The 24,873-nt window shown below is 42.6% G+C and overlaps 2 protein-coding genes and 1 long non-coding RNA gene across 3 annotated transcripts in view; 2 read left to right on the top strand and 1 right to left on the bottom strand.

The window, feature by feature from the left end:
* The first annotated feature begins 7,150 nt into the window (after positions 1-7,150).
* LOC108883149 (IQ motif and SEC7 domain-containing protein 2-like) overlaps positions 7,151-24,873 on the top strand; it is a 133,422-nt gene continuing 115,699 nt past the window's right edge. The window contains 2 exon segments of the mRNA XM_018676047.2: positions 7,151-7,273; positions 13,895-16,109. Of these exon segments, the coding sequence (XP_018531563.1) occupies positions 15,373-16,109 (737 nt within the window). The 5' untranslated portion in view covers positions 7,151-7,273; positions 13,895-15,372.
* Positions 20,402-23,975, bottom strand: LOC127142597 (uncharacterized). Its single transcript, XR_007813475.1, has 5 exons — positions 23,869-23,975; positions 22,097-22,167; positions 21,927-21,999; positions 21,355-21,543; positions 20,402-21,187 (listed from the first exon to the last, which is right to left on the bottom strand). It is a non-coding gene; the product is annotated as an uncharacterized LOC127142597 (long non-coding RNA).
* Positions 22,742-24,167, top strand: LOC108883151 (lysozyme C). The gene is made up of 4 exons (XM_018676050.2): positions 22,742-23,183; positions 23,417-23,575; positions 23,747-23,822; positions 23,914-24,167. Exons 1-4 carry the CDS (start codon positions 23,057-23,059, stop codon positions 23,978-23,980), a joined length of 429 nt encoding a protein of 142 aa, XP_018531566.1. The 5' UTR covers positions 22,742-23,056; the 3' UTR covers positions 23,981-24,167.

The raw sequence follows: 24,873 nt of genomic DNA on the forward strand, positions 1-24,873 counted from the left end.
GAGGCTGTGCTTTAAGATAAGAAAGAACTTTATTAATCCTGAAGGAAATTCTTTGCTTAGTCCTTTTTAAAGCTACTGTTATTTATGATTTCTCTCGCCCACAAAACTATTCAGTGTTTTACAAAAAGTTAAGTGTAACAACCACTGTTTAAGTTTAAGATTGAGTGTTTTGCTGCGTTCCTGTCACTGGTTTTCCAAACCAAACCTCCTGTTATTTAACCTGCAGTTTTATAGTTTCTCCACTGGAGGGCAGCACAGCACAGCACAGAGAGGTTCCTGAGTCCTGTAGGAAAGACCAGTGTGTGAGAGCTGGGTTTCAGGATGGTTGAAGTTTTGAGGCGTTGATGTTGATGTCGCTGTAGTTTGAGGCAGATGACCTTCTTCACTTACCTTTCCTCCTCTTTCATCCATCATTTCTCCCACCACCTCATTACCTTCCTTTTTTCTCTCTGCCTCTCTCATTTCTTCTCTGAGTTCCTCTTTGTCTTTTCCTCCTCCCATTTTAAATGCCTGTGTCTCAGTTGGATTAAACAGAGTAGGGAGCTCTGGCACAGCTTCACCTACTTCCAAACTGTTTGGAGATTAGAAAAAGTCTGAGGAGGCAGAGACTCCAGCAGAACTTGTAGAATAAAGAACAACTTTACTGTCAGGCCAACGCATCTCAGTTTGTGTCAGTTTGATTTTGTAGTAGTAGTGGAACAAAGCATCATCTCTACTGAGTCACACATCTTCTTGGTTGTTTTGTTCCTTCTTCCTGTTGCCTCATACATTTTGGAGGGATACATATGAACAGCTGTTCAGTAAGCAGAGTATACTGATCCCTTCAGCGTTTAGATGTTCGCTGTCAAACGTTAAGGGTTAGGGTCAACGATCGCATAGAAACATGAATTTATTTGCTGAAATTGCAGAAAAATCCAGTGAGAATTGACCATCGAGCGCTCGACACCTGCTGTATATCTGCTGTACGTTTTGCCTTGGATGTTGAGTGTGATCACGCTCTGCCGCTCTCCCACACAGCTCGCAGCTCCGCAGCCTACACACTGATCAGAGTTCAGAGGTGGATCTGCATTAGCAAACAGTACAGAACTGAACACTGCTGTATCTGCTAACATGGAGGGCAGCGGAGGACGCCTCGGCCTCCACACACACACACACACACACTCAGAGGCATGTTCATATGTAGAGGTGTACAAGGAGGAAGAGCAGCAGCTTCACAACTTTACTGCAGCATATATCATCCACTCACTGTGTAGATTAGTATGTAGAAAGGAGCCACTGAGTCTTAATAAACGGTCAGAGTCATTAAGTCTGGAATTACAAATGTTAATAAGTTACTAATACAAGATGATGGCTTTCTTATTTATAATCTGTTGTTGGTGTTGATGCTGTGCAGCTCTTTTGTGGAAGAAACTTCCATTCACAAATACTTGTGTATTTATCGAGCGCAGTCTTATTTGAGTGTTTGATAAAAGATTGATAAAACAGAAAAAGTAAATAACCTGATAACCAACTGTTCTGCTCCACAAAGACTCAAATGCAACCAGCTTTTTAAATTTACAGTAACAGCTGAACACACCTAAAACACAGCATCTACACTTCGACTGTGTGTGACTCTGCCTTCTGGTTTGGTAATCTGACTCACCACTGTTCTGTACTCTCTGCCATAGAAAGAACACTGAAGGTTATATCAAGTGAAAGCATAGAAACCACAGCTAGCCTGAGCTAAAGCTAGAGCTAAGTTTAGTTATTGATTTTTGCCTGTAACTGTAATCTGTAAAGGAAAAATAAGCATTTTGTTGTGTTGACATGTTGGTTGTTCAGTTTCTATGTAATCAAGTAAAGGCAGCAGCTAAATCAGTTAATGGAATGAATGAATTAATTAATTTTATTGAGTTCCAGTAGTACTGGGACAGATAGATGCTCATCCATATAAACTGTGAACTCACACTACAGTTAATGTTGTTAGACACAATTCAGTATCATGCATTTTGTTAGGTTTTATGTGGATTTTAATATTTTTGGGAGTAAGATAATCAGCCTAAAAAGACGTAAAGTTAAAGCTTTACATCCTTTCTGTTAAATGTTTTACAGCTTAAAGTTCAGCCTGAAAACGTTACATTTCACTGCGTCTGTAGTTCACTCTGCCTTTTCAGAGCTGTCAGGTGTAGGGGAATAAAACAATACAATACTATATTGGATATGGAGTAGAGGTATGAAGTGCCATTGCTATCGAAAAATTAGATTTTAGAAAATCGTTTGACATTTGTTGGAAATACACATTTATATTTATTTTTGTTAGAAGTTGTATAATAAGAAGATCACTGTCACATCTGTCCATTAAGCAACCACTAGCGGTCTGTTAGCTTAGCTTAGCATAAAGTCTGGAAACAACAGGGAACAGCTAGCTATCTGCATACCACCTGTATCTCTTCTATCTGTACAAAAATGAAAATTTAAAAACACACTTTAAAGGGGTTGGTAGGGAGGCTAGCTGTTTCCCCTTGTTTCCAGTCTTTGTGCTAAGCTATGCTAACCAGCTGCTGCTTGTAGCTTCATATTTTACAAAAGTAAATCAAGTGTGTTTCCCAAAATGCTGGACTATAGTGGAGGGAAAAGTACAATCCTTCTCTCTGGTGTAGAGGTTTAATGTAATATGAAATGGAATACTCGAGGAAAATACTTGAGTAAATGATTTTCTACTTTCTACCAGAGACTGCAGCTTTAAAGCTTTTAACACCTGCTTTTTACTGGAAGGTCTCTCTGGATTTAAACACCTTTTTAAAAAGAATAAAACTTACTTTGAGAATCAGCTATGACAAAATCTCTCCCATGAAAAGAGAGAAAAATATTTAAAATGTTATCGTCATTCTCCTTTAAACTGTATGAACAGCAGCGTACTACAGGCTTTTCACGTGACAGTCGCCCACACATGAACATGGAGTTCACTGTACAGAGACATTGATCTACACACACACACACAACCTATACACTTAAATTAGTAGGAAGGATAATCACAGTGTTGATGCTCCTTTTCTGCACCTTCATGTCCCTGAAGACAAACGCATACACATTATAATATACAAACACATTACACACCTACACACGCAACAATACACTATAAATCATGCCGTCACACACACACACACACACCTCATCCTCCCACTAATCGCTCCAACTAATTATACTTTCCTCTCTGCTGTTATAAATACATGCAGAGGAGGACAGAGAGCAGCTCTGAGTTGCTGAAGGCTGAAACTGATAATGATGATGTTACGATAATACTGAAGCTTGTGTGAGCTGGTAGTAATCTGAGCCAGTGTTTGGTGTATTGACTGTGTTGTAACAGGCAGGAAACCCTCTGAAACAACATTCAGAGTATTAGAAAACTGGATTCACTGTAATCACTCAAAAACAAAACACTGAAAGCTGCAATATTCTAATGTCTGTTTTATGATTTTTTCGATGTGACTGTAAAACTTGATAGGGTAGGTTCAGGGAAAGATCATGATTTGGGTTCAGTAAATTTAAAGGATGTTCGTCGTCATGGTTACAGTAATAATCACATGGTAAAGGTTATAAAACAATCGTGTTCACGGTTAAAAGAAACAGCGTCTCACATCGATTAACACACTTTCTGCACAGACGACCTGTTTTTTTGTTTGTTTGTGTTTTTGTTTGTTTTTTGTTTTTGATGGGAAGACAGTTTCTATTTAGCTGATGTGAAATTATTACACTTGAATATGATTTACAAGTCGGAAATTCATAATGTCCTGAATGCAGCATGTGCATGTGTAACTTAGTTTTTGTTAGCAGAGCAGTGATTAAAGGAATAATTAGACATTTTGTGGATGTTTTGCTCTGACACCTGTTTTCCACCAAACCAGTTTTTGAACCGGTTCCATTCAGGGCTTGGTGCTATCCAGTGAACCAGCTTTCACCAGTTTTGAGCAGAACCACTGTGATCAATGATATGTCATAAATGGAGGGTGTTGCACAAAGGTGGATCCCACTGATTACTGTCCTCTCTTTCCAACCTGTAGAACAGGACATAGTTTGCACTGATTCGTCGTCTACATTGCTCTATACGGTTCAAATTTAGGTGCATGAATTGACACTGAACCCCCTCCATGTTGGTGGAAAATGGGGGAGTTAGAGCCAGGTGGACACAGGTACAAACAGTTAGCCTGGTGCTGATTCCAGTGTTTATGATAGGCTAAGCTAAGCTAAGCTAAGCTAAGCTAATAGACACCTGGTATTAAATCCTCTCATCACTCAGAAAACTGAAGCATTCTTTTAAGAATGTTTTTCTGTGCAGATGCTGAAGAATAGTATTAAAATAATGTTAGCCTAGCAGCTAATTTCTTGTTGTTGCAGCCCAGTGGATTCTAGACTGGACTTTAGATATGAAACTTTGAATATTAGCATGCTAACTTTGGTCTGACTCTGGCTGTGTGCCACCACCTGACCTGATTCAGTTTGTACTGAGTGTGACCATGATACCAGGTGTCTGCTGACCCAGAAGACAAACCATAGATACTGTCAGGCTGCAGGATGCAGAGCTGTTCAGTGTGCAGAGTTTGGTTTTTGTTTCTCTCTGTGAAGCTTTGAGGTTGGAAACATTTCAACGTCAGTAAAACTGCTTCTTGTTGTAATGGCTGTGTGTTGGATATTATTGATTTCTGTTGAGAAATATTCTCTTTCTAATCAGTTTCTACAGAGAGAGTGGGAGGAAGTCAGAGAACAGAACAGAGAGAGAGAGAGAGGAGGAGGAAGGTTATGAAAAGAAAAGATCCAAAGATAGAAGTTTGAAAAGCCAAATTACAGTGAATGTAACATCAGAGGTGAACAGCTGTTCCAGAATCAGATTTTCTGCTCTGCTCAATAAAACAAGGTTGTTGAAAATGTTGGGTCATAATTTAGCTCTGTGATTAAACTATACTAAACTCAGCAGCTCTGTGTGAAGGAAACTCCTCTAAAGCTCAGAGAGTAACAATGAACATCCTGTTTGTTTTATTTATAAAGAAGCCAAAGTGTGCTGGAGTTTTACTCGGTGTTATGTGACAGACGATCAGTTTGACTGTGAGGTTTCCAGAACAGCTGAAAAGAAAATGTAAAGTTAGTTGCAGCAGGTTTAAAAACAGGGAAGTAGCTACCACCAAGGACACAGGTATCCTCTGTGTTCCTTGTGCAGTTTATATTTTATGATTTTTGGATTTTTAATAGGAGTATTAACTCGATTTTTAAGATTAAATTGAATGTTTAGGTCTAGAAAGATAAAGCAAATAGATACATGTAAAAAATGTTCTTACCTCAAGTCTCTTTTATAGCTTTTTATACCTTGAGTTATTTTGTCAAACTGCTCTCACCGAGGTCGAGCACAAACTGTCACGCTCGTATAAAAACATATAACACCAGTGAATTGATTCAACATGGAAAACAAATCTCCAAATGAATGGAAAATGTGTCCAAATATTCCGGTTTGTCTTCTCTGTGCATCTAAAATCCTGCTGCAGATAATGTGAACGCCACATCACTGAGCCAGATAACAAATGTATCTAACAATATATTAACATCAGATCACCTGAGGCAGATGTTAATGTCTCCTCTGAACAGGTGTGTCCACTCTTCATGATAATCTGAGGTGTGAAAGACAATTCAACTCTGTTTTTTAGTTTTTAGTTTTCTTCCACTTCTCTTCCTCTTTTTGTTAATCAGCTCCAAAATGGCGGACAGTGTGATTCTGGTTTCCTGGTGTGTCGTCATCTCTAAGCGTCGAGCCTCTGGCCGACGTCAGAGAAGAAACTAGAGCAGCCCCCCCAACACACACACACACACACACACACACACACACACACACACACACACACACTCCTTCTTTTCTCACTTTTCTCCTCTCCTCGCCCACTTATTCTCATCTTCCATGCTTCTCTCTTTTCTTCCCCCAGTTCTTGCACCTCTTCTCTCTTTCCTTTCTCTTCTGTCCCCTTTTCCTCCTGAGCCTCTTCCTCCTTTCTTTCCTCCTTATTATGTACTATTTGTAATCTCAATTTATTTAAAAAAGGGAGGATGCACAAAAGAAAAGCAAGCAACTGAAGAAAAGGAGGATGACAAAGTAAAGAGAAGGAAGAGAAAAAGAAGAAGAATGAGGAGGAGAAACTCAAGGGGAAAAGGGGGGAATAGAGGAGATGTATGATGAAAAAGGAGGAAAAGAAAGGAGAGATGAGGGAGGAGGAAGAAGAGCAGCAGCAGGTGAAGGAAGATGAGCAGAGGGAGGAAGAGTAAGTGATGAGAAAGGTGGGAGCAGCAGCAGGTGGAGAAAAATGAGAAGGAGGGAAAGAATTGGCAGAGGAAGAAGGGAACGAGGTAAAAGAGAGAGAGAGAGAGGAGGAGAAGGAAAGGGTGATAGGACAGGAGGTGAAGGGGGTGGAAGTTGAGAAGGAGCAGGAGGTGTAGGAGGAGGCTGCTGCAGGTGCAGCATCAGTGCATGCAGGATGAACAAAGCCATCAGAGAGTGGAGAAAAGCAGTGAGCTCTCACTCTGCTGCTGTTTTCAGATTCCTCTCACAACACGTTCAGGGTGTGTGTGTGTGTGTGTGTGTGTGTGTGTGTGTGTGTGTTTACTGCAGAAACAAAAAAGGAGACATTGCTGGACATTCAATCAAATAATGTCTTGTGACAACAGAAGTTATCTCAAGGCACGTTCACATAGAGCAGATCTAGACTGCACTCTTTATATTATCATATTTAAACAGTCGTATGGGGACGTGTGACCTACATGTTTGTTTAGATGTAACTTTTTTGTGAGGCGAGTGAATGAACTTTGTGTTCTTGCTGTAGTTTCTTGCTGTAGCCTACAGCTGCTAGGTGCTAACATGGCTGTGTTAATCGAGGCTAAACAGGTCACAGAGCTCTCCCTGTGTTAAACACACAGATTATACTGATACTAATCTTATCATCTGACTCTTGTAGGAAATATATATATATATAATATAATAATATAATATGATATATAATATAAGCAAATTTCCAAAACCAATCCTGTTCGTTAATGAGCAGGTTATTAACTCTCTGGAGAATGAGCAGTCTGTAGCTTCTCCCGCAGAGTGATGCATCCTGTTGATCATAGAGGATCTTTGGAGCCGTCTGCGGCCACAGCTCCCAGCAGCAGCAGCAGCGGCTCCTGGTGACAGAGACCGTGTGAGTGTGTGAGTGTGTGAGTGATGGGAATTATTGTCGTTTCACAACAGAGGACACAGGATCAACTCCAACCGCAGGTGAATCATTATCAAACCCGTTCATCTGCATGACGACAGCTCGGTGTGTTTAACGCTCAGACCGGGCGCGTGCGTGTGTGTGTGATTGTGCGTGTGTGTGTGATTGTGCGTGTGTGTGTTTTCTGCTCTGGATGAACGTCCGCAGACGGCAGAGAAGAAGATCAACTTGAGCGTTGATGAATTTTTAACGCACGAGCTTTATTAAAAGCTTCCCCGTTTTCCGCGACACGGGATTTCGTGTTTGAGCGCACGTGCTCGTGTCGTTAATTAGCGCTGACGGTTAATTGGTTTTCCTGTCACATCGCGGCGAAACAGCGCGGACGGAGACCAGAACCCTAAAATATTCTCACGATGTCCCTGCACATGCACAAAGCCTCATCTGTGCTGATCATCAGCAGTGCGATCAGTGATCACTGATAGTGTATTGATCATCTATATTATCGCTGTAGCACGGTTTGATATCTGCAGGCCTGATTCAGTCTCTATACGAGTTGAGCGTTCTCTCCAGCTGAGGATGTATCTGAATTGAGAGTCTTTAGCTTTATCAGTCATCTGCTGTGAGGTAAGATTCAGGCTGATCAGCGGGCCTTCACTCCGCCTGTGTAGTTAACTACAGCCTGTAGACTGTGTATCACAGTATCATCATCTTCTGTGTTCTAATGAGGGCTGCAAATTATTGTAGAGTATTTGTATCAAAGCGCGATTAACGATATTATCGCGATAATCATTCAAATCTGCTTTAAACTCTTCAAATGGCTCCAAAACACACTGAACTCACTTTTCCTTACATTTTGGTAAGAAACAAACATTTTTACTGCATCACAGGGAAACACAAACAATCTTTAGGTAATTAGAAATCATGGCGTCCCCCTTTAAAAGTAAAGGGGAATAAATACATCAGGCTGTGTCAGATAAGAAGATGGATTTTCTGTCAAAGTAAATGAATTGTAATTGATTTGATCTGCTCCTTATGGATCTGAGACAGCAGAGCTATCTGTTTTTTAACTACATAGCTAACATCAGTCAGGTAACGTTAGCTATGTAGCTGCACAGCAAATAGCTGAGTCTCAGACCAGAGCAGAAAATACACTTTCTTTGTCAAGAATGTCGTCACACATTCAGTGATTCCTCAGAGTCCATAGTCTCATGTTAACTGAAATTAAAAGTTTTTCTAATAAGTTGTATGCAGTGAAGTACACAGACAATTCAAGGCATTTCTTTGGGTTTAAACCAGTTATAATTAATAACTCTGCTCAAGTTCACACAGCTTTATAGTGAATTTCAGCTCAGTGTTTATCTGTCACAGCTTCACTGTTCTGCTGTGTTATAACACTGTGGGGCAGGAGGCAGCTGTTTACAGAGGAAAAGCTCTAAAACTCACTGTCAGATATTTCCCTCAGGTGGTGGTGGAGACCAAACACAGAGCTAAAACAGAGGGAATCCTGGACTAACATTCACTGGATCAACAAAAACACTGCTCTAAATGGTCATGTTGCTCTGTCGTTACCAGATGTGTAAATGGTGGTGATATGTCGGTGTTGTGTTTGAAAAAATTGTTGCAAGTTTCAGGAAATTCTTTCAGACATTTTATAGACCAAACATTTGACTTATTGGTCAAAAAAAGTCAGATTGCATCAATAATGAGTGTGATATTTGTTGCAGGGGTCTGATCGGGTACATCTGGATTTTGTGCCTGTAGTCACGGGGTGACACAGACATGGTTTAGGTTGGGGTTTCTGTAGTATTATACACTGCAGGATTTAGACTGTAGCTTGTCTGGATCCATTGTAACATTGAATCACTGTGGAGCCACATTCAGACACAGCCTCGTGACTTGTGGTCATTCTGGAGGAGTCTCTGTAATATCCCTGGAATATTCAGAGCTCTGTGCAGCCTCTAACATCCTCTGTAAGGTGTGTGTGATGTTCCTGGTTGTGTGGTAAAGCAGCGCTCGCCGTTGATGTGATTTCTGCGTTTGTGGCTGCGTGACAGTGCGCGTTTCTCTCTCTCTCTCTCTCTCTCTCTGCTACCGACACACACTTTTCCTCCCTCCTCTCTCCCTCTTCCTTTTCCTCTCCTCTGTTTCCACCTCCTCCATCCATCCGTCCATCCATCCATCCATCCAGGCAACCCGACGCCTCCTACCTCCTTCCTCCTCCTCCGCCTCCTCTCTCTACGGCAGAATAGCGGAGAAGAAAAAGCTAATATTTCACCAGTGATAATAACCAAAGCACCATCCGCCGTTCACACGCAGAGGGAGAGGGGGGGGATCAGCAGCGCTGCAGCAGCGGATCGCTCGGCTGTCAGACGCAGAGGAATGATAATTAGAAAGAGATTGACTCGGCAACAAGAAGAAAAAGAGGAAGAAGGAGGAGGAGGAGGACGAGGAGGAGGAGGAGAGGAGCCAGGCCTGCAGCAGCAGCAGTGAGGCGAGCAGAGGAATACATGAAGAAAGAGAGAGGGAGAAAGAAGGAGGGATTGATCATAATCTGATCAACAAGAAGAGGAAGAGGAGGAAAAACCGCGGAGCAGCAGCAGCTGTGTGTGTGTGTGTGTGTGTGTGTGTGTGTTTTCAGAGGGAGGTGATGGTGACAGCAGCAGCGGAGGAGGAGAGAGAGGGGTGAGCGGGGATCAATAATCCTCCCTCCTCCTCCTCCTCCACCTTCATCCCTCCATCACCTCTGCAGGAGCCGCTGAAACCTGTGAGCCTCCGCTGCCTGGTTTTTATTCCCTTTATTTTTCTCTGGATGCTGCATCGTGTGTGTGTGTGTGTGTGTGTGTGTGAGTGAGTGAGCGCTCATGTGCAAGTCATGTATGTGTAACTGTCGGCTATATAGGCCATAAGGATTATTATGTGTGAGTGTGTGCGCGCTTACATGTTGGTGCATGTGCAGCCCTGTGTTAACTGTTTAGTGTGTGATGCATGTGTGTGTTTGTATGTTATGTTTTTCACGTGTGTGTGCATGCTGTGAAAGTAGGTTGTGTTAGCTGCTCTGTGTGTGTGTGTGTGTGTGTGTGTGTGAGGCAGATAACATGACTGTAAAATTAGCCAATTAAAATAGTCCTGCTACTGTTAAATTATATAAAAGATGATCACAGCCTACACAGGGATGGATTCAGAGTGATTATAAAGTAGCTGCTGTGCAGAGTGAAGATTTATTTCAGTGTTTCTGGTGGTTTCATGGAGATAGTTTTGCTTTTTATCATAGAAGTTAATTATTCATGAAAACTGTAGTTTGACCTAAAAAGACAGCAGAAAGAAAAAAGTAATTGGCAACAACAGATTTTTTGGGGGGCAGCGAAAACAAGTAGTGAACACAACACTGGCACATCATCATCTTTAAAGTTCATATGGTGAAGTTGTTAGCAAACAGTTCCACATCTGTCAGTTATGGAGCAACATGATCGTTCATTCATTTGCGTCAGTATTCCCTCTGTTTCAGCTCTGTGTTTGGTCTCCACCACCTCCTGAGGGGAATATCTGTCTGCTGTTTGCTGCTGAGCAGGAAGTGGACAGTGAGTTTTAGAGCTTTTTTGTCTGAAAACAGCTGCTTAATGTGGCTCATGATGTCAAGAGAACTGATACAGAATTCTGAAGACGAGACTGTACTCGTTCTTCTGGAGAAGTACTTGTCAGTGTAGGTTCTCAATCATTCAGGTCATGGTAGTCTCTTGGAGGTGATCCTGAGGGTCATTAACCCACACTATGAGTCATTACGATCACATGGTTCGAGGTGTGAACGGGGGTTAAATTGAGTAAGGATCTCTAGACTGTGTTATAGGTGGCTGATAGTTGGTGTTGTAAGCCGCCACCTCTGTTTAAAGATGGATGTTCCATATGAACATAGATAACCTCTGTCCTCTCTGTCCAAAATGTGGGCATTAGTGTCCTCAAAGGAATATCCCTCCTCCTTCAGATGTAGATGAGGAAGCCTTTTGGATGAGAGGTGAAACGTCTTCAAGAAACCTAAAAAGTCCAGTTGCCTTCAACTTTAGCTCTTAAGACCACCATTGTCTGGATGACTGAGAACCTACACAGACATAGGACACAGCGAACTGAACATGGCAGGAAGTTGTAGAAGATAGTGGATGAAACTAAGTTGCAATGATGTAAGTGCCTGCACAGAAGACGACTACCAGATAGTGAATATATGGATGTAGAAGGCTGTGCTGGAATCAAAAGAAAAACAAATTCACAGTTTCCCTTCATGGTTTTGGTTGTTCAAATATGCACAGGCTGTGTAGAAGAGAAAGCTCTCATCAACCTCTCTGTCCATTACCTGCTCAGCACCAAATACCAGATGCTGGCTGGTGAAGAAAGTGGAACATTATAATCGGCTGTTACCCAGAATTCTACTAAAGTTCTGGAGTTTTGAGGATCATCTGTTTTTCTGTGACTTCTGAGTGAGTTTATTGAGGCTTATTCATGATGGACATTTGAGTTATGGAGATAATCACGTCCTCAGGAGGTGAATCCAAAAATACACACAGATTTTTTTCTTTTACAAATTTTGAGGCAAATTGCCGATCGCATCTCTTCCTCCATGCCCCCTTTCTCTTCCTTTAATGAGTGACATTTCATTCACCAGACCTGAAGGGCTGTTCTTGCTGGCAGACATTAAAAACACTAACTTCAATCCCCCGAAATCTCCACCCCCACTGAAGGCTGTGGTTCAGAGCCAGAACAGTTAGGTAGCATTCAAAGCTGCTTCTGTCATTTGTTATCATGTAAGAATGATTTGAAGAAAACTTGGTAAGTTGAGACCAGAAAATAGGTTTCGGCTTTACTGTCTGATTGTAATATCTGTTATAAAGATCATCAGTGTCAGTCCTCGAATATTATCCTCCAGTCAGATCTTTCTGCCTGGTTTTATATACAGTATGTTTGGAACAGACAGTTCAGGCATGAACCAATGATCTGCAAAGAGTCTGCACATGAGAGAGAGAGAGAGACCCTGACAGAGACAAAGGGAGAGAGAGAGAAGAAGGGGGGGGTATAGAGGGATGATGGTCAGTTAGTGAGTCATGAATAATTGAATGTGCTTAATGGGAAGAGATATAAAAGCTGAAACTGTTTGGCCGCTTTGCAATAGAAACCAAAGAGCTAGCCATTTCCTTTGTGTGTGTTTCGGTGTGTGTGTGTGTGTGTGTGTGTGTGTGTGTGTGTGTGTGTGTGTGTGTGTGTGTGTGTGTGTGTGTGTTCGCTGTGATGCTGCAGTATCTACAGCTGAAACTTTGCTCTGCTTTCTAAAGCAACGTACATTATATACTAAGCAGGAATTGGAAATAATTGTGTATATTGTTTTTGACTCAGAACTCCTTTAAGATAATGTCCGTAAATGTTGTCTTCTGGGTTTTTTTTGTGAGTATATCAATTCTGAATTCTTATCATTTATTTTGTAACAAAAGTCCTGGATCTCCCACACAGTCCTGAACAGGGATTTGAACATTACCTGTAACCAACTCCTCAAAATAACGTAGTTAGCTAATAATATTGTAAGTTTTGATTTTGGAAGTAATGCTAAGTGTAGCTAGTTAGAAAGGCATGCTAGTGTTTGCAGCTTACTTTTTAAGCAGACAGAAGCCTAGTTTAATAAATAAATACTGATCATTTACACCACAAAACATGAGAAAATAAGGCCCAGGTTTAAAAATACCTGAGTTATCCTTTAAAACAGCCTGTACAGCTGTGTCTCATCCATGCTCCTGTTTTTCTGTCCCTCCTTTTCATGAATTTATGTAGGAACATAATGTCCACATTTGTAATTCCACCTACTGAGCTCTGATTGGTCACCAACTGGCTGACATGGTGCACCAGACCCATTTGAATTACTAAACGAATGTGAGATTTGAGCAGTGATTCAGAGGTCTGGACCCAGGCTGCAGTGTCACATGAGCTGTCGAGGATTCACTGAATTCACTCTTCACTGTAGTTTGTCCATTACGACGAACCAGAGGCTTTACTGAAAATTAAAATACTGCATCATGCATTAAACAAAGCATTAATCTACAATTCTCAAGGCTGTTTTTGGTCTTTTTGAAGTGTATCATCTGTGGATATTGCAAGGAAGGAAGGAAAGCAAGAGAGACAGAAAGAGGTGGACAAAGACAGACGAGGGATAGTGATAGAGTGTAGGAGGAGAGGCTGATGGTGTGTGATGATTTTTCGTGTCTCTGATGGCTTAGACAGAGCATGTCATTGGTATTTATGGGCTGAGAGACCTCAAACTCCTAGCAACCACAGAGAGAGAGAGAGAGAGGAATGAAAGGGATGTAGATGAGAAATTAACAGCAACATGAAAAGAAAAAAAGTACATGGAGGAAGACAAGAACACATGGGAGGAGGGCAAGAGAGAAAAGAAAGATCAGGAAGAGAGCAGAGGATGAAGATAAAGAAGCAGGAGAAAGAAACAAAAATTAAAAGACAGGAGGTAAACAATAGGAAAGCAGGTGAGAAAATCAAAAACAAAAGTGAAAAGTAAGGGCTAAAAGAGAGGGGGCAGAGGAGATGTGTCACTAATTGATATTTCCTCTTGACTCTCCTTTACAACCTACTGTCTTCTCATCCACCCTTTCTTCTCTTCTCTTCTTTTCATGTAATGGATGGATGACATGAAGAAGGATCTGGAGGTGCCATCCAACGCGATGATAATGACGGTGAATCCCAAATGCCTCACGGTATCCAGGGAGAAGACAAACATCTGACATGAGATTTAACCTTTGCTCATCACTTCTCCTGACACACCGACTGCAGGAAGACTGGCTGAGTCCTGCAGGTGAACCCATGGACCAGGGAGAGGTCAAACTCTCATCCTCCATGTTTGTCAGAAGATGATCTTCGACGGACGTTACATTTTCAGTTTGTGGACCTTTGCGTTGCGTTGATATCTCGACGTTTGGTTTCAGACTGTTTTGATGATGGAGAGGGTCTGAACTGAGCTAACTTTATTTCTTTCTCTGCTCCAGACTGTTTGATTTGGAGAATTACCACAGGAGTTCTGACCCCAGGATTTTAAATGAGGCACTGCAGGGAAGCGGGCAATTAGTCAACTTGTTTGGGAGTTCATACATGGTGGTGCAGACTGCATTTCTGTTGCAGCCCTTGGAAAAACACTTGCATTGGATACTGGGAGGAAAAAATATTACTTTTACCACTTGTGTTGGACAATCTGCAGTCGCTCAACAATGATAATGTGCTATATCTTCAACCCAGAGGGACAAATGAAGTCTCTATCAGATATGGTCTGCACATCTGCGTCTTGGAAACCAATGTTCTGATCTTCTGCATGGAGTGCAGAGTGTGGATACAACTGACTCACTGACAAACACAAAGACAAACAGACAGCACTGACCGACCGGGGGAGAAGAAAATAATCTTTATCTCCTAGAAGTTTGTTCTGTTTCATAACCATCATGGGTCTGAACCCCAGCAAGAACACCTGACTGAACCAGGTAATGGTCGACGACTCATCAAACCTCTCTGATTGGAGCTCACAAGGACGAGGTCCATCTTGATCCTCAAATCAGTACTCAAAGAAGAAAAAGTCCTCTCCCCCCCACTTACCTCTGGTGGGGGGGAGGGTGAAGGGTAGTTTAGATTTTAGGGTGTAGGGCTTAGGCCATAGAGTGTAGTTTTGTAGTTATTTAGACATTAGGTTTTAGGTTGTAGACTAGACTGCTCTGGGTCTAGATAGTACTTTTAGATTGTAGTGATTAGTTCTTCTCTATTGTGTTGAGGCTTCCGCTCAGCGTTGAGTCAGTTGTGCTAGTTTTAGCTTTTAGCCCGTTGGCTCATTTTCCTGTGTCACCACTCTACTAGCCCCTCTGGTATCTAACACTCAGCGAGTTAGCCTTTGGCTCTGCACCAGCTGTAGCTGTGACTCAGGCAGCATTTCATCCAGTGCAGACATTTAGCATTTAGCCTCAGTGCTAGTTGGCAGCGAACTACCTACATCTAACCAACTGTAACATTCAACAGCATTTAGGCTCATTAGTTTGAAATTTAGCATTAGTGAACCTTGGTCACTCGCCATTTTTCCAGCTGTTACTTAGCCCAAGGTTCCCATAAGCCTGTGTGCTAACTCTCAGACCAGCTAGTCATGGATGCTAATCAAGGCCCAGGTCAGGGCAGCCCAGAAAGCCCTAACCGGGCTGTGGAATACCTTCTCGAACTCAACAACATCATTGAGAGCCAGCAGAAGCTTCTAGAAACCCAGCGGCGCCGAATCGAGGAGCTGGAGGTCCAACTGGACCGGCTCAGCCAGGAGAACAAGGACCTACGTTTGGACCGGCAACCTGTCGCTCCTCCACCACCTGCTCCTCCTGAGCCTCCTCTCCCTCCTCCTCCTCCGCCACCTCCACCGACCCAGACGACATCAGCATCCATTTCTACCAAGAACCACCACCACCACCACAACAGCCAACATCAAGCTCCTCCCCAGCCTCCCTCCTCCATCCCCCTCCACCACAGCCACCACCACCACCCGCATCATCAGCAGCACCACCACCACTCCTCCACCCACCACTCCTACAACAGCACCAACAGCACCAGTACGACTGCCATCCCGGTTCCTGCTCCAGCTTCAGCCCCAACCTCCATCTCGGTCCCGACCCAGATCCCAGCATCGATCTCCTCCCCGTCCCCGGCTCCACCTCCCCCTCCTCCAATCCCACCCAGGGATCAGCCACGAGCCCACAGCCGGCTGACCCGTGCACCCTCCACCAGCACCGGCACCAACACCAACTTCGTGGAGAAAGAGAAGGAGAGGCTTGAGCGCCTGCACAGAGCCAACGCCGCCAACAATCACCACGCCCACACCCTCCACCATCACAAATCGTAAGTTAGAGTTTAAGGTGTTCTACTGCAACCAAAGCAAAAGATTGCACGAGAGGATCTCAGAAGTGGATTGAAGTGAATGAAGCATGCCTTCTAAATGCTGGCCAGCAACTTCAGAATTTGGTAAAATTGGCTCATAAACCTTGTCATAAAGTTAGTTTTCATACATACGATGCCATATTGAACACAGTTCCATACTGAGGAGGTTTCAAAGGGTTTTTCCTCAGACATAGCAATGAAACTGTTCTGTTGGTATAGATGCCTCTACAGGAGATTCAGTTTTGTTTTTTCTAATGTGTAGCATAGACCCCTAAATCTTGATTGTGACTGTTATTGAGCTGCTGTAGAACATTAGTGTTAATATGGCATCCTTTCACTAAATTTCCAAACTCAAACTTGGCTGCCAGCCTGTCATCCCACTGTCTGCTTTGCTAAAACTCGTGTTAATCTTAGACTTTGATTACTACTAACTTTGCAGCTTTTCTCACGCAGGTTTTGTGCAAGCGTAGAAATATGTACCCACATGCTAAATTTGACCAGGAAACATCTTTTTGCTTGATTCTTTTGCTGATCATGATTTATTGTAAAGCGGTTTGGACGCAAACAGGAGAGGTGACTGTCAAAGTATTTCTTCCTCCAAAGGAGAGGGGGCAGCTGATGCTCCTGTTCAGTCTTTTTGTACTGAGATGGTGCGATTGGTGGATGTACAGGGCTGATAAATATTCATTCTTTTATCAGCTAATAGGGCTACAGAGTGGAAGGTTGTAGTGGTAATTTACATATAGCAGGAAAGCAGGAGTGCATGAGACTCCAGAGACAGATGAACTAAACGACTATCAGCATCTCTAACACTGATAATTGGTGGAGCAGAGACTGAATAGTGTTATGTAACAGATATTTCTGCTAAGCAGTAGGATTGGTTGTTCCCTATGAGGCTATGAAGAAAACTCTCTATGTGAAAGTTAAGTTGTTTGCTGTACTAATCACCATGGTAACCACTTACCAGGTAGCTCGGTAGCTTCCTCGTTTTTTTATTTTCTTTATTTATTTTGTTGTAATTTTGTTGCTCTGAATAAATTTTCAGTCTGTTCGCTAGCTGGAATTGGGTTTGTTGCCTGGCAACACTATCTTAGGAGCATCCTATCAGGAAGTGTTGAGAAGGACGGAGCCTCGCTGCCGTCTGTGGCAGTAATCGTTGTACACAGGGCTGTGTGGTGCCATAGGCAACAGGATGCAGGTTTGCAGTTGTCCCATGCGTCCACCAGGCAGGTCCTTTGTAACTGGTAACGCTGATCTGCTGTCTGTGGGAAGCACTGGTCATGGATGATTGCTGTTGCCATGCAACTGTGCAAAACCTGTTTGAAGGACGACACTCTCGCTAACAGTTGAAATGGTTTTAACCTCGATCGGTGCTCAGGGTGCTCAAACCTTTGCAAAGCTCACACCGCTGTTGGGAACGTAGAGCATCGCCTCCCTTCCACTGCAAACACTGAGAGCAGGAGGAGAGAAGCTCCCGATAGACCTGCAGAAATGAAGGCTGGGGAAACGCAGTGATGACTCATGGAGAGAGATTTAATAGTACTATTGCTTTGTCTTATAAGCCCTCAAATGCGCAGCCAAAAAGTAAAACAGAGTGTACACAGAGGTACATTACGTGTGACTCAGACTTTCAGATTTGGGTTCATCTGAAGGCATCTACAAACATTAAAGTTTGGGGGGGGGAATCCTCTAATCCCTGAGTCATGGGATGTTCAGGTACAGCTGATATCGTGAGAAAAAGCTGACCTCAAGCTTGCAAATGATGTAACAGGCAGAGAACAATGATGGAGTCTGACAGCAGTGGAGATAAGGCTGATTCGTTATGAAATCACACAGTACAGTCGGCTGCTTGCTGCCTCTTCAAGTGACTGAGTGTGAGCCAATAAATCCCACACTGCACTGGGGCAGATTATGGCACGGAGGCATGACAGCATGTTGCAGGGCTGCCTACACGGGTTGGTTTCTGAGTGATTTCGTATAGGGCATGATGCAGCAAAATGCAAAACACTCTCACACAGATTTATCTTGCAGCACCTTGCAGCACCTCAGGCTCAAGCAGTAAAAAAGAAGACACACACATAAGGAAGCATTAAATATTGTAGGACATGACAAAGCAGCTCAAACCCTTCATCTGAAGGGCACTCAGACTCGCATGCAGCAACCTCAGTTTCTTGAACTGTGAGTGTTGAGTCTCAAAACTCTGCTGCATGGATATTTTCAAAAACAGCATAACTTCCACTTGTTTGTAGCTATTTTTAAATTAATTAGGGATATTGACAATCAAATTTAACATTTAATAGCTTCCCCACTGGTTAGTGGCTCATGAATTCACGCTGTACTTGACCAGCTAATCAAATTTAGCTTAAAAGCAAACTAAGTGCACGATTAAACTCAGGTTTTGGGTTAAATTTCAGATGCCAGCAAAGGAACACAGCACAGTAAGTGTCAGCTCCACACAGAGCAGCCTGAAGTACACTTTTTAGCTGAGGTGTAGTAAACGGAATAAAAAATGCAAAACACTGGTATGATCCTCGATCGCTGTTATTAAAGATTCAAGAGTGACGACGGGGAAACGGTGAACTCACCATCCTGTAGCCGGGTGTTCAGCAGCATGTGAGGTGGGAGTTTCTGAACAGAACTGGACTAAACGTGACATATTTGATTTTACTGCTAGTTTAACTAAGACGATTTCTGACTGTGTCACCACTCTCTACTGGTGCTAGGGCTGTGACTTTCGCAAAAAATCAAGATCGATTGAATTGTGGGTTATGTGATAAGCTAGCAGGTGAGTCCGCAGATTTGTTGTTAAGTTTGACAGTTGGCTTTTACAAAGTCGACAAACACTTTATCTGTGGCGTTGCCATCCACGGCGTAGACCCTAAAATACTCCCACACGCTGCTTCTCCGTTGTTTTGGTGTCGTGATTGGACGTTCACTCAGGATGGCTCTCCTCCATTTTCCACAGAACAACACTGTATTACCATTAGCTTAGTTCACTGATAGGTCAATAGAGCATGCAGTAGGTCAAGCTGATGGAGCGCCCTCTGCTGGATCACAAGCAAACTACTTCATATGGTCTGATGCTCTTACAGAGACTGCAACCTAAGCAGTTCGTTGCATTTCCAACATGAACTTTTCACTCACGTTCAGTGTTCAGGAACCTACAGTATGAGTCACCAGAGCTCCGATAATATAGTCACAGGAGACTGTGACAACGCTACAGCCATCACTGGGCATCAGTGCTGTTATGTCCTATTGATCCAAAAGGGAAAGACTGATGAAGAACAGTTATGGTGATGAACAGAGAGAGAGAGTGATGTTATTCTGCAGTGTGGGTGTGGAGGAGTCAGAGGAGTCAGATCTGGAGGATTCAGATGGATGAAGAGAAAGAAATTTAAAAGAGGATGCATCATTCACTTCGCTGTTCTGTTCTGCAGATCTCTTTCTTTCTCTAACATTTCAACCTGGTAATCATCTGCAATCAGTATCTGGGTAGATCAGCTAGATAACAAGATCTGATGACAGGCCTTTGCATTTACACCTGGTATTAATAAGTGTTTTCATTATTTCCTCACATGGCGATCAGATGGAGATATGTAAATTAGGTGGGCGGGGCTACAGAACGGAACAATCAAAAGGTGTGTGTCCCAGGTCGGATGCTTCTCCAGGGGCAGCTATGATGAGCCAGGTGAGGGGCATATGACTTCTTAGCGTGGAAGTGTTAGCTTGTCCACTCCCATCAGTCACATGACCATGGAGTAGCAGGTCGTAGCAGTGCCTGCAGGTGCTGCCATATGCTGCTCTACTCATCTTTCCTTTGGAGAAGATGAGATTGGTGTTAAAGGGTTGAAACTTTAGCAGCACCTTAGCTAAAAGACCTTGATTCCAGTGAGTTCCACACAGTGATATACACAGATTTTTAGACCTGCAGTGATTATTCGATCATCAGAGGACTGATCAGACATGAATGTTGACATCTGAAGACGTCACTGTAAACTGAGATCAGCATTTTTCACCAGTTTCTGATAATGTCTTCAACACTGACTGACTAACAAATTATTGAATAGTGAAAATAACTGTTCAGAGCAACAAAATGGACACGGACACAGGATTTTAAGTTCAAACTCCAGAGTTCTCTCTCTCTCTCTCTCTCCTCCTCTCTCTCTCTCTCTCTCTCTCTCCTCTCTCTCTCCTCCCCTCTCTCTCTCTCTCTCCTCTCTCTCTCCTCCTCTCTCACTCTCTCGTCTCTCTCTCTCTCTCTCTCTCTCTCTCTGACCCTGTTTTTGTAAACAGCTGCTGACATCTCGTCCTCTGTGTACTGATGACGATAACAGGAGTGTAAATGAGCTGGGTCAGCAGCACTGCTGCACCAGGTGTGTGTGTGTGTGTGTGTGTGTGTGTGTGTGTTGTTTTAACCTCAGTCCATCAGTCCAGTGTCCTGGAAACAGAGTCCTGCCAAGTGTAGCTGCTCAGCCAGCATCCTCAGTGTGTTGAAAACATAAACAAAAATCCCTGACATGTTTGTCTGACAACAGCGCTTATTTTGGTGTTTATTTGCAGCTTATCCTCTGTGTGTGTGTGTGTGTGTGTGTGTGTGTGTGTGTGTGTGTGTGTGTGTGTTGAAACTAAAAGTCTTGACTCAGTACTTTATTGGAGGTGGATTGAAAGCACCTCATCAGCGCTGAATGTTGCCTGATGGTCCTGAGATAAACATCTTTTCACCAACAAACTGCACCAGTTAAACAGTCCAGACCAGTCAGGGGCGAATACAGACGAGCACACAGGTCTTTTTTTAATGACGTCAGTTCACACAGTGCACAAACTACGTACACAGTATGCTACTTTAAGTATATTCTGGTCAGCACGTGTCAGCATGTTCAACATTCACTTGCTCTGTCCATGTACACTTAGCACTGTTGCCTCATGACAAGAAGGTTCTGGGATCAAACCTGTGAAGCGGCCGCGGCCTGTCTGGGTGGAGTTTGCATATATCCTCCCCTGTATTTGAATGGATTCCCTCTGGGTGCTCTGGTTTCCTCCTGCAGTCCAAACACATGCACATGTAGTCAAATTAGCTTTATCCCGCTTTTATGGATGGTTTTCTTTTTCTGCGTCACACCGCTCTGATTGATCAAGAAGAAAACGTACAGGTGCGACTGCAACGATCAGATCCTTACATATATCATCTTGTGATCAGTTTAGTTACCAAATAACAGCCTGTGTCCTTTGTTGTTGTGTGCAGCGATACTGATGCAGCAGTACACTTCATTTTGTTTTTCCCAGCAGCAAACAGCAGCAGACTCAGTCAGAGAGCAGCTGGTGAACACAGTGGAGCGTTTAGCAGCTAAAGAGTCCAGAGATTTCCCTCCGGAGGTGGTGGAGACCAAACACAGAGCTAAGACAGAGGAAACACTAGACATTCTTACCATCATGATATGACAAATTTGTATTGTATCAGAATTTACACTGGTGTTATCAGTAACAGTGTGATATGACACATTCATCAGAACTTGTTATTGGAGTTTTTCCTGTTTGTACCAGGAGCTCCTCTCTACCTTCACCTCCTCCCCCCTCTGTCTCTCTCTCTCTCGCCTCCCTCACTGCAGATGAATCTCACCCCCAGTCAGAAGATTAAATGTGTCTGGATCAATAAGTTAGAACCTATCAGGGCCATAGATCAGCTTGTTTATCGATCGCCCATTGATTGGTTTTAATTCACGACTCCCATTTCTTAGGTCTGCATCAGACCAGCCATAGATTATCAGCAGCATGACTCACCACGTAACACATGAAGGAAACTTTCATGAAGTACTCAGGCAGCAGGGCTCTAGACATCCATCTTGGATTTAATCTCACAAAAAAACAGAAAACATGAAAACAAGGAATGAAAATAAAGATAGATCCTTAACATAAGTAAAAGTACCACACAGTAACACAAACACACTAACAGATAGAGGCAGTGGTATTCCAGCAGCTCCTGTGTTCTGCTCAGTAAAATTCCTGTTTTTGTCAGTGGAGTCTGGTGGAGATATATAGAGATGGTTAAACAATATGGATCTTACTCTTTAATAAAAAGCTCTGTCTCTGTAGTAATCCCAAATAAATATGAACTCTATACAATAACATCATCTAACTATAAATAGAAGAATCTCTGAAAAAACAATCACAGTCATCTGTTTCTGGGTGTATTTCTGAGGATCTAAAGAATTGCAGTGTCAACTGTGAAGTTTTTTGGATGAACAGTTGTTGAGAAAACCTCAACTTGATATTTTCTGAGTACCAGGAGGGACAAGACTCCCCCAAAGAATGCATGGTTCTGTCCTCGCCCTAAAGCAAGAATGAACTGATACTGCTAATAACTATTATCTGTGTAGTCTCAGTCTGTTGCTCTGTGCCATGAAACTGATTAGAAACATGAATTAGTGGTCACTGATCACAGTTCATGTACTTTGTATTTTTATCCGATGTATTCAGTGTGCTGTTTGTTTTGACTGTCAGCCAGTTTGAACAAACATCATGAAACACTGATGCTTTCACTTTTCTCTCAGTGTCAGTGTGTGTTACGGCAGCTCAACTTTAAACAGATCTGTTTTAAGTTTTACCTTGACAACATGTGCTGACCTTGCTGATTCATTCTTGCATATAGATAATTTTCCAAAAGATAACTTTCAAGATGATCCAAGTTTTTCACCTCTTTACCTACACAGCAATGTTCAACAGCTTTGTTGATACAGGTAGAGATTTCAGTCACAGTTGCGTCAGCTTTGTTGAAACTGGAAGACATTCAATGAAAATGAAGGAGTTCGTGAAAAACAAAGCTGCCACAGCCGTTTCAGTTGAACTTCTCGACTATAAAAGGAAGATTTATCAGCAGCGGTGGAAACATTTGATCCAGCAGAGAATACATCATGAGGGGTCTGGTGTTTCTGCTCTTGGTGGCTTCAGCCAGCGCCAAAGTCTTCAGCAAATGTCAATGGGCCAAAGTGCTGAAGAGTAGTGGAATGGACGGCTACGGTGGCTACAGCCTGGCCAACTGTGAGTACCAACCTGTCAGTCTTTGTCTGGAACAGAGTATTACTCATTTACATGCATTTATATGTCTAAACAGCAGTTCAATATAACTCTAGGAAGTAACTGGTACCAACCAAGAAATGCAAGTTTTTGTACAGATTAAACAAACATGATATAATGCTTTAATTATTTAGCTTTAGAGACGTTAGAGACTTTTCAGGTGGTATTTATATGGGCTTGTTCTGTTTCCTCTGCAGGGGTTTGCTTGACCTATCATGAGTCGAGGTACAACACCAGAGCCACCAACCGCAACTCTAATGGATCCACCGACTACGGCATCTTCCAGATCAACAGCCACTATTGGTGTGACAACGGCGAGTCAGCTGTTGCCAACGGATGTAGCATCAAGTGCAGCGGTCAGTAATAAACCACCATACCCAAAGGGACATTTTCCTCACATTTTCATTCAAGCTAACACGTTATCCACAACAACCCTATAAGCTGATAGGTCATCATGTTTTGATTTAGGTGTGTTTTAATATTCGCATTTTAAGTCATCAATCAAGTCCATTTTCTTTTTTTCATAGCACTTCTGAGTGATGATGTCAGTGTGGCGATCAGGTGTGCCAAAATTATTGGGGCTCGCCAAGGCATCACAGCCTGGTAAGACCTGATCATGTGACTCACTGACTGTGATGTGTTCACAAACCTCCATATGTGGAGAGATGACTGATGTCCCTCTGTCTGATTTCAGGATGGCCTGGAACACACACTGTCGGGGCCGTGACCTCAGCACCTTTCTCTCAGACTGTAATCTGTAATCAATATATGGAACCAGGAGACTGTCATCTACAAAAAATTCTCCCATCTTCAGCTGCTGTGAAGTGAATCACTTCTGTTATTTCTATGTTTGATCTGACAGAAATATAAAAATCAGGACACCTGGCAAAGGTGGGACAGACCGAAATGCAGTGATCAATAAATATTTCAGCAGTAAATTAGACAATATGCGGGAGTTCTTCTCATTGTTCTTGATATTACAAAAGTAAAATACATGGTTATAGAAGCTCCAGACAGTTTTTCTCAAGTCAAATAAATTAGAATCTTTTTTTTTTTAGCAGTATTTTATTTTTTTGTAGGATTCCAATGACATGTTTTGCAAAAGGCTGAGAGCAACCCATTTCCTCCTCCTCGTCTTTTGAGTTCCTTTGATATGAGTCCAAAAATGCATATTGGTGGCCGCAAACAAAAATCATTCACTGCAATTTGCACACTCCCAGATGCAACTGAGTACCCCTTTCTCACCCACATTTTACACGTTCATTGAGATTGTAGCTATTGATTTGATGCACTACAGAATGGGTCATGTACTGTTGTGAAAAAGAAGGTACGCCCTCTTTGAATTCATCTGGTTTTACATATCAGGACATTATAAAAAAATCACCTGGTCCTTAGCCGGTTCTGAGATATTTTCAGTCCAACCTCAGGTGTAAAACAACACACAACATATTCCACTATGTCATTATTTAACAAAAATTGAGAAAAAATGGCGAAGACGTGTGAAAAACTGAGTACACCCCATGATTCAGTAGCAGTAGCAGCAAAAACTTGAAGTAAGGTTTTCTTTATGACTTTATCAGTCTGTCACATTGTTGTGGAGGAATTTTGTCCCAGTCTTCTTTACAACGTTGCTTAAGTTCATTCAGGTTTGTGG

This window comes from Lates calcarifer, linkage group LG6, assembly GCF_001640805.2.
Source record: "Lates calcarifer isolate ASB-BC8 linkage group LG6, TLL_Latcal_v3, whole genome shotgun sequence".
NCBI classification, from domain to species: domain Eukaryota; kingdom Metazoa; phylum Chordata; class Actinopteri; family Centropomidae; genus Lates; species Lates calcarifer.

What these genes read in the sequence shown, in the direction of transcription:
- LOC108883151 (XM_018676050.2), top strand. Translation starts at nt 23,057, where the DNA reads ATGAGGGGTCTGGTGTTTCTGCTCTTGGTGGCTTCAGCCAGCGCCAAA. An exon ending in ATGTAGCATCAAGTGCAGCG is followed by an intron (nt 23,576 to 23,746) that starts GTCAGTAATAAA and finishes TTTTTTTCATAG; the next exon opens with CACTTCTGAGTGATGATGTC. An exon ending in CGCCAAGGCATCACAGCCTG is followed by an intron (nt 23,823 to 23,913) that starts GTAAGACCTGAT and finishes GTCTGATTTCAG; the next exon opens with GATGGCCTGGAACACACACT.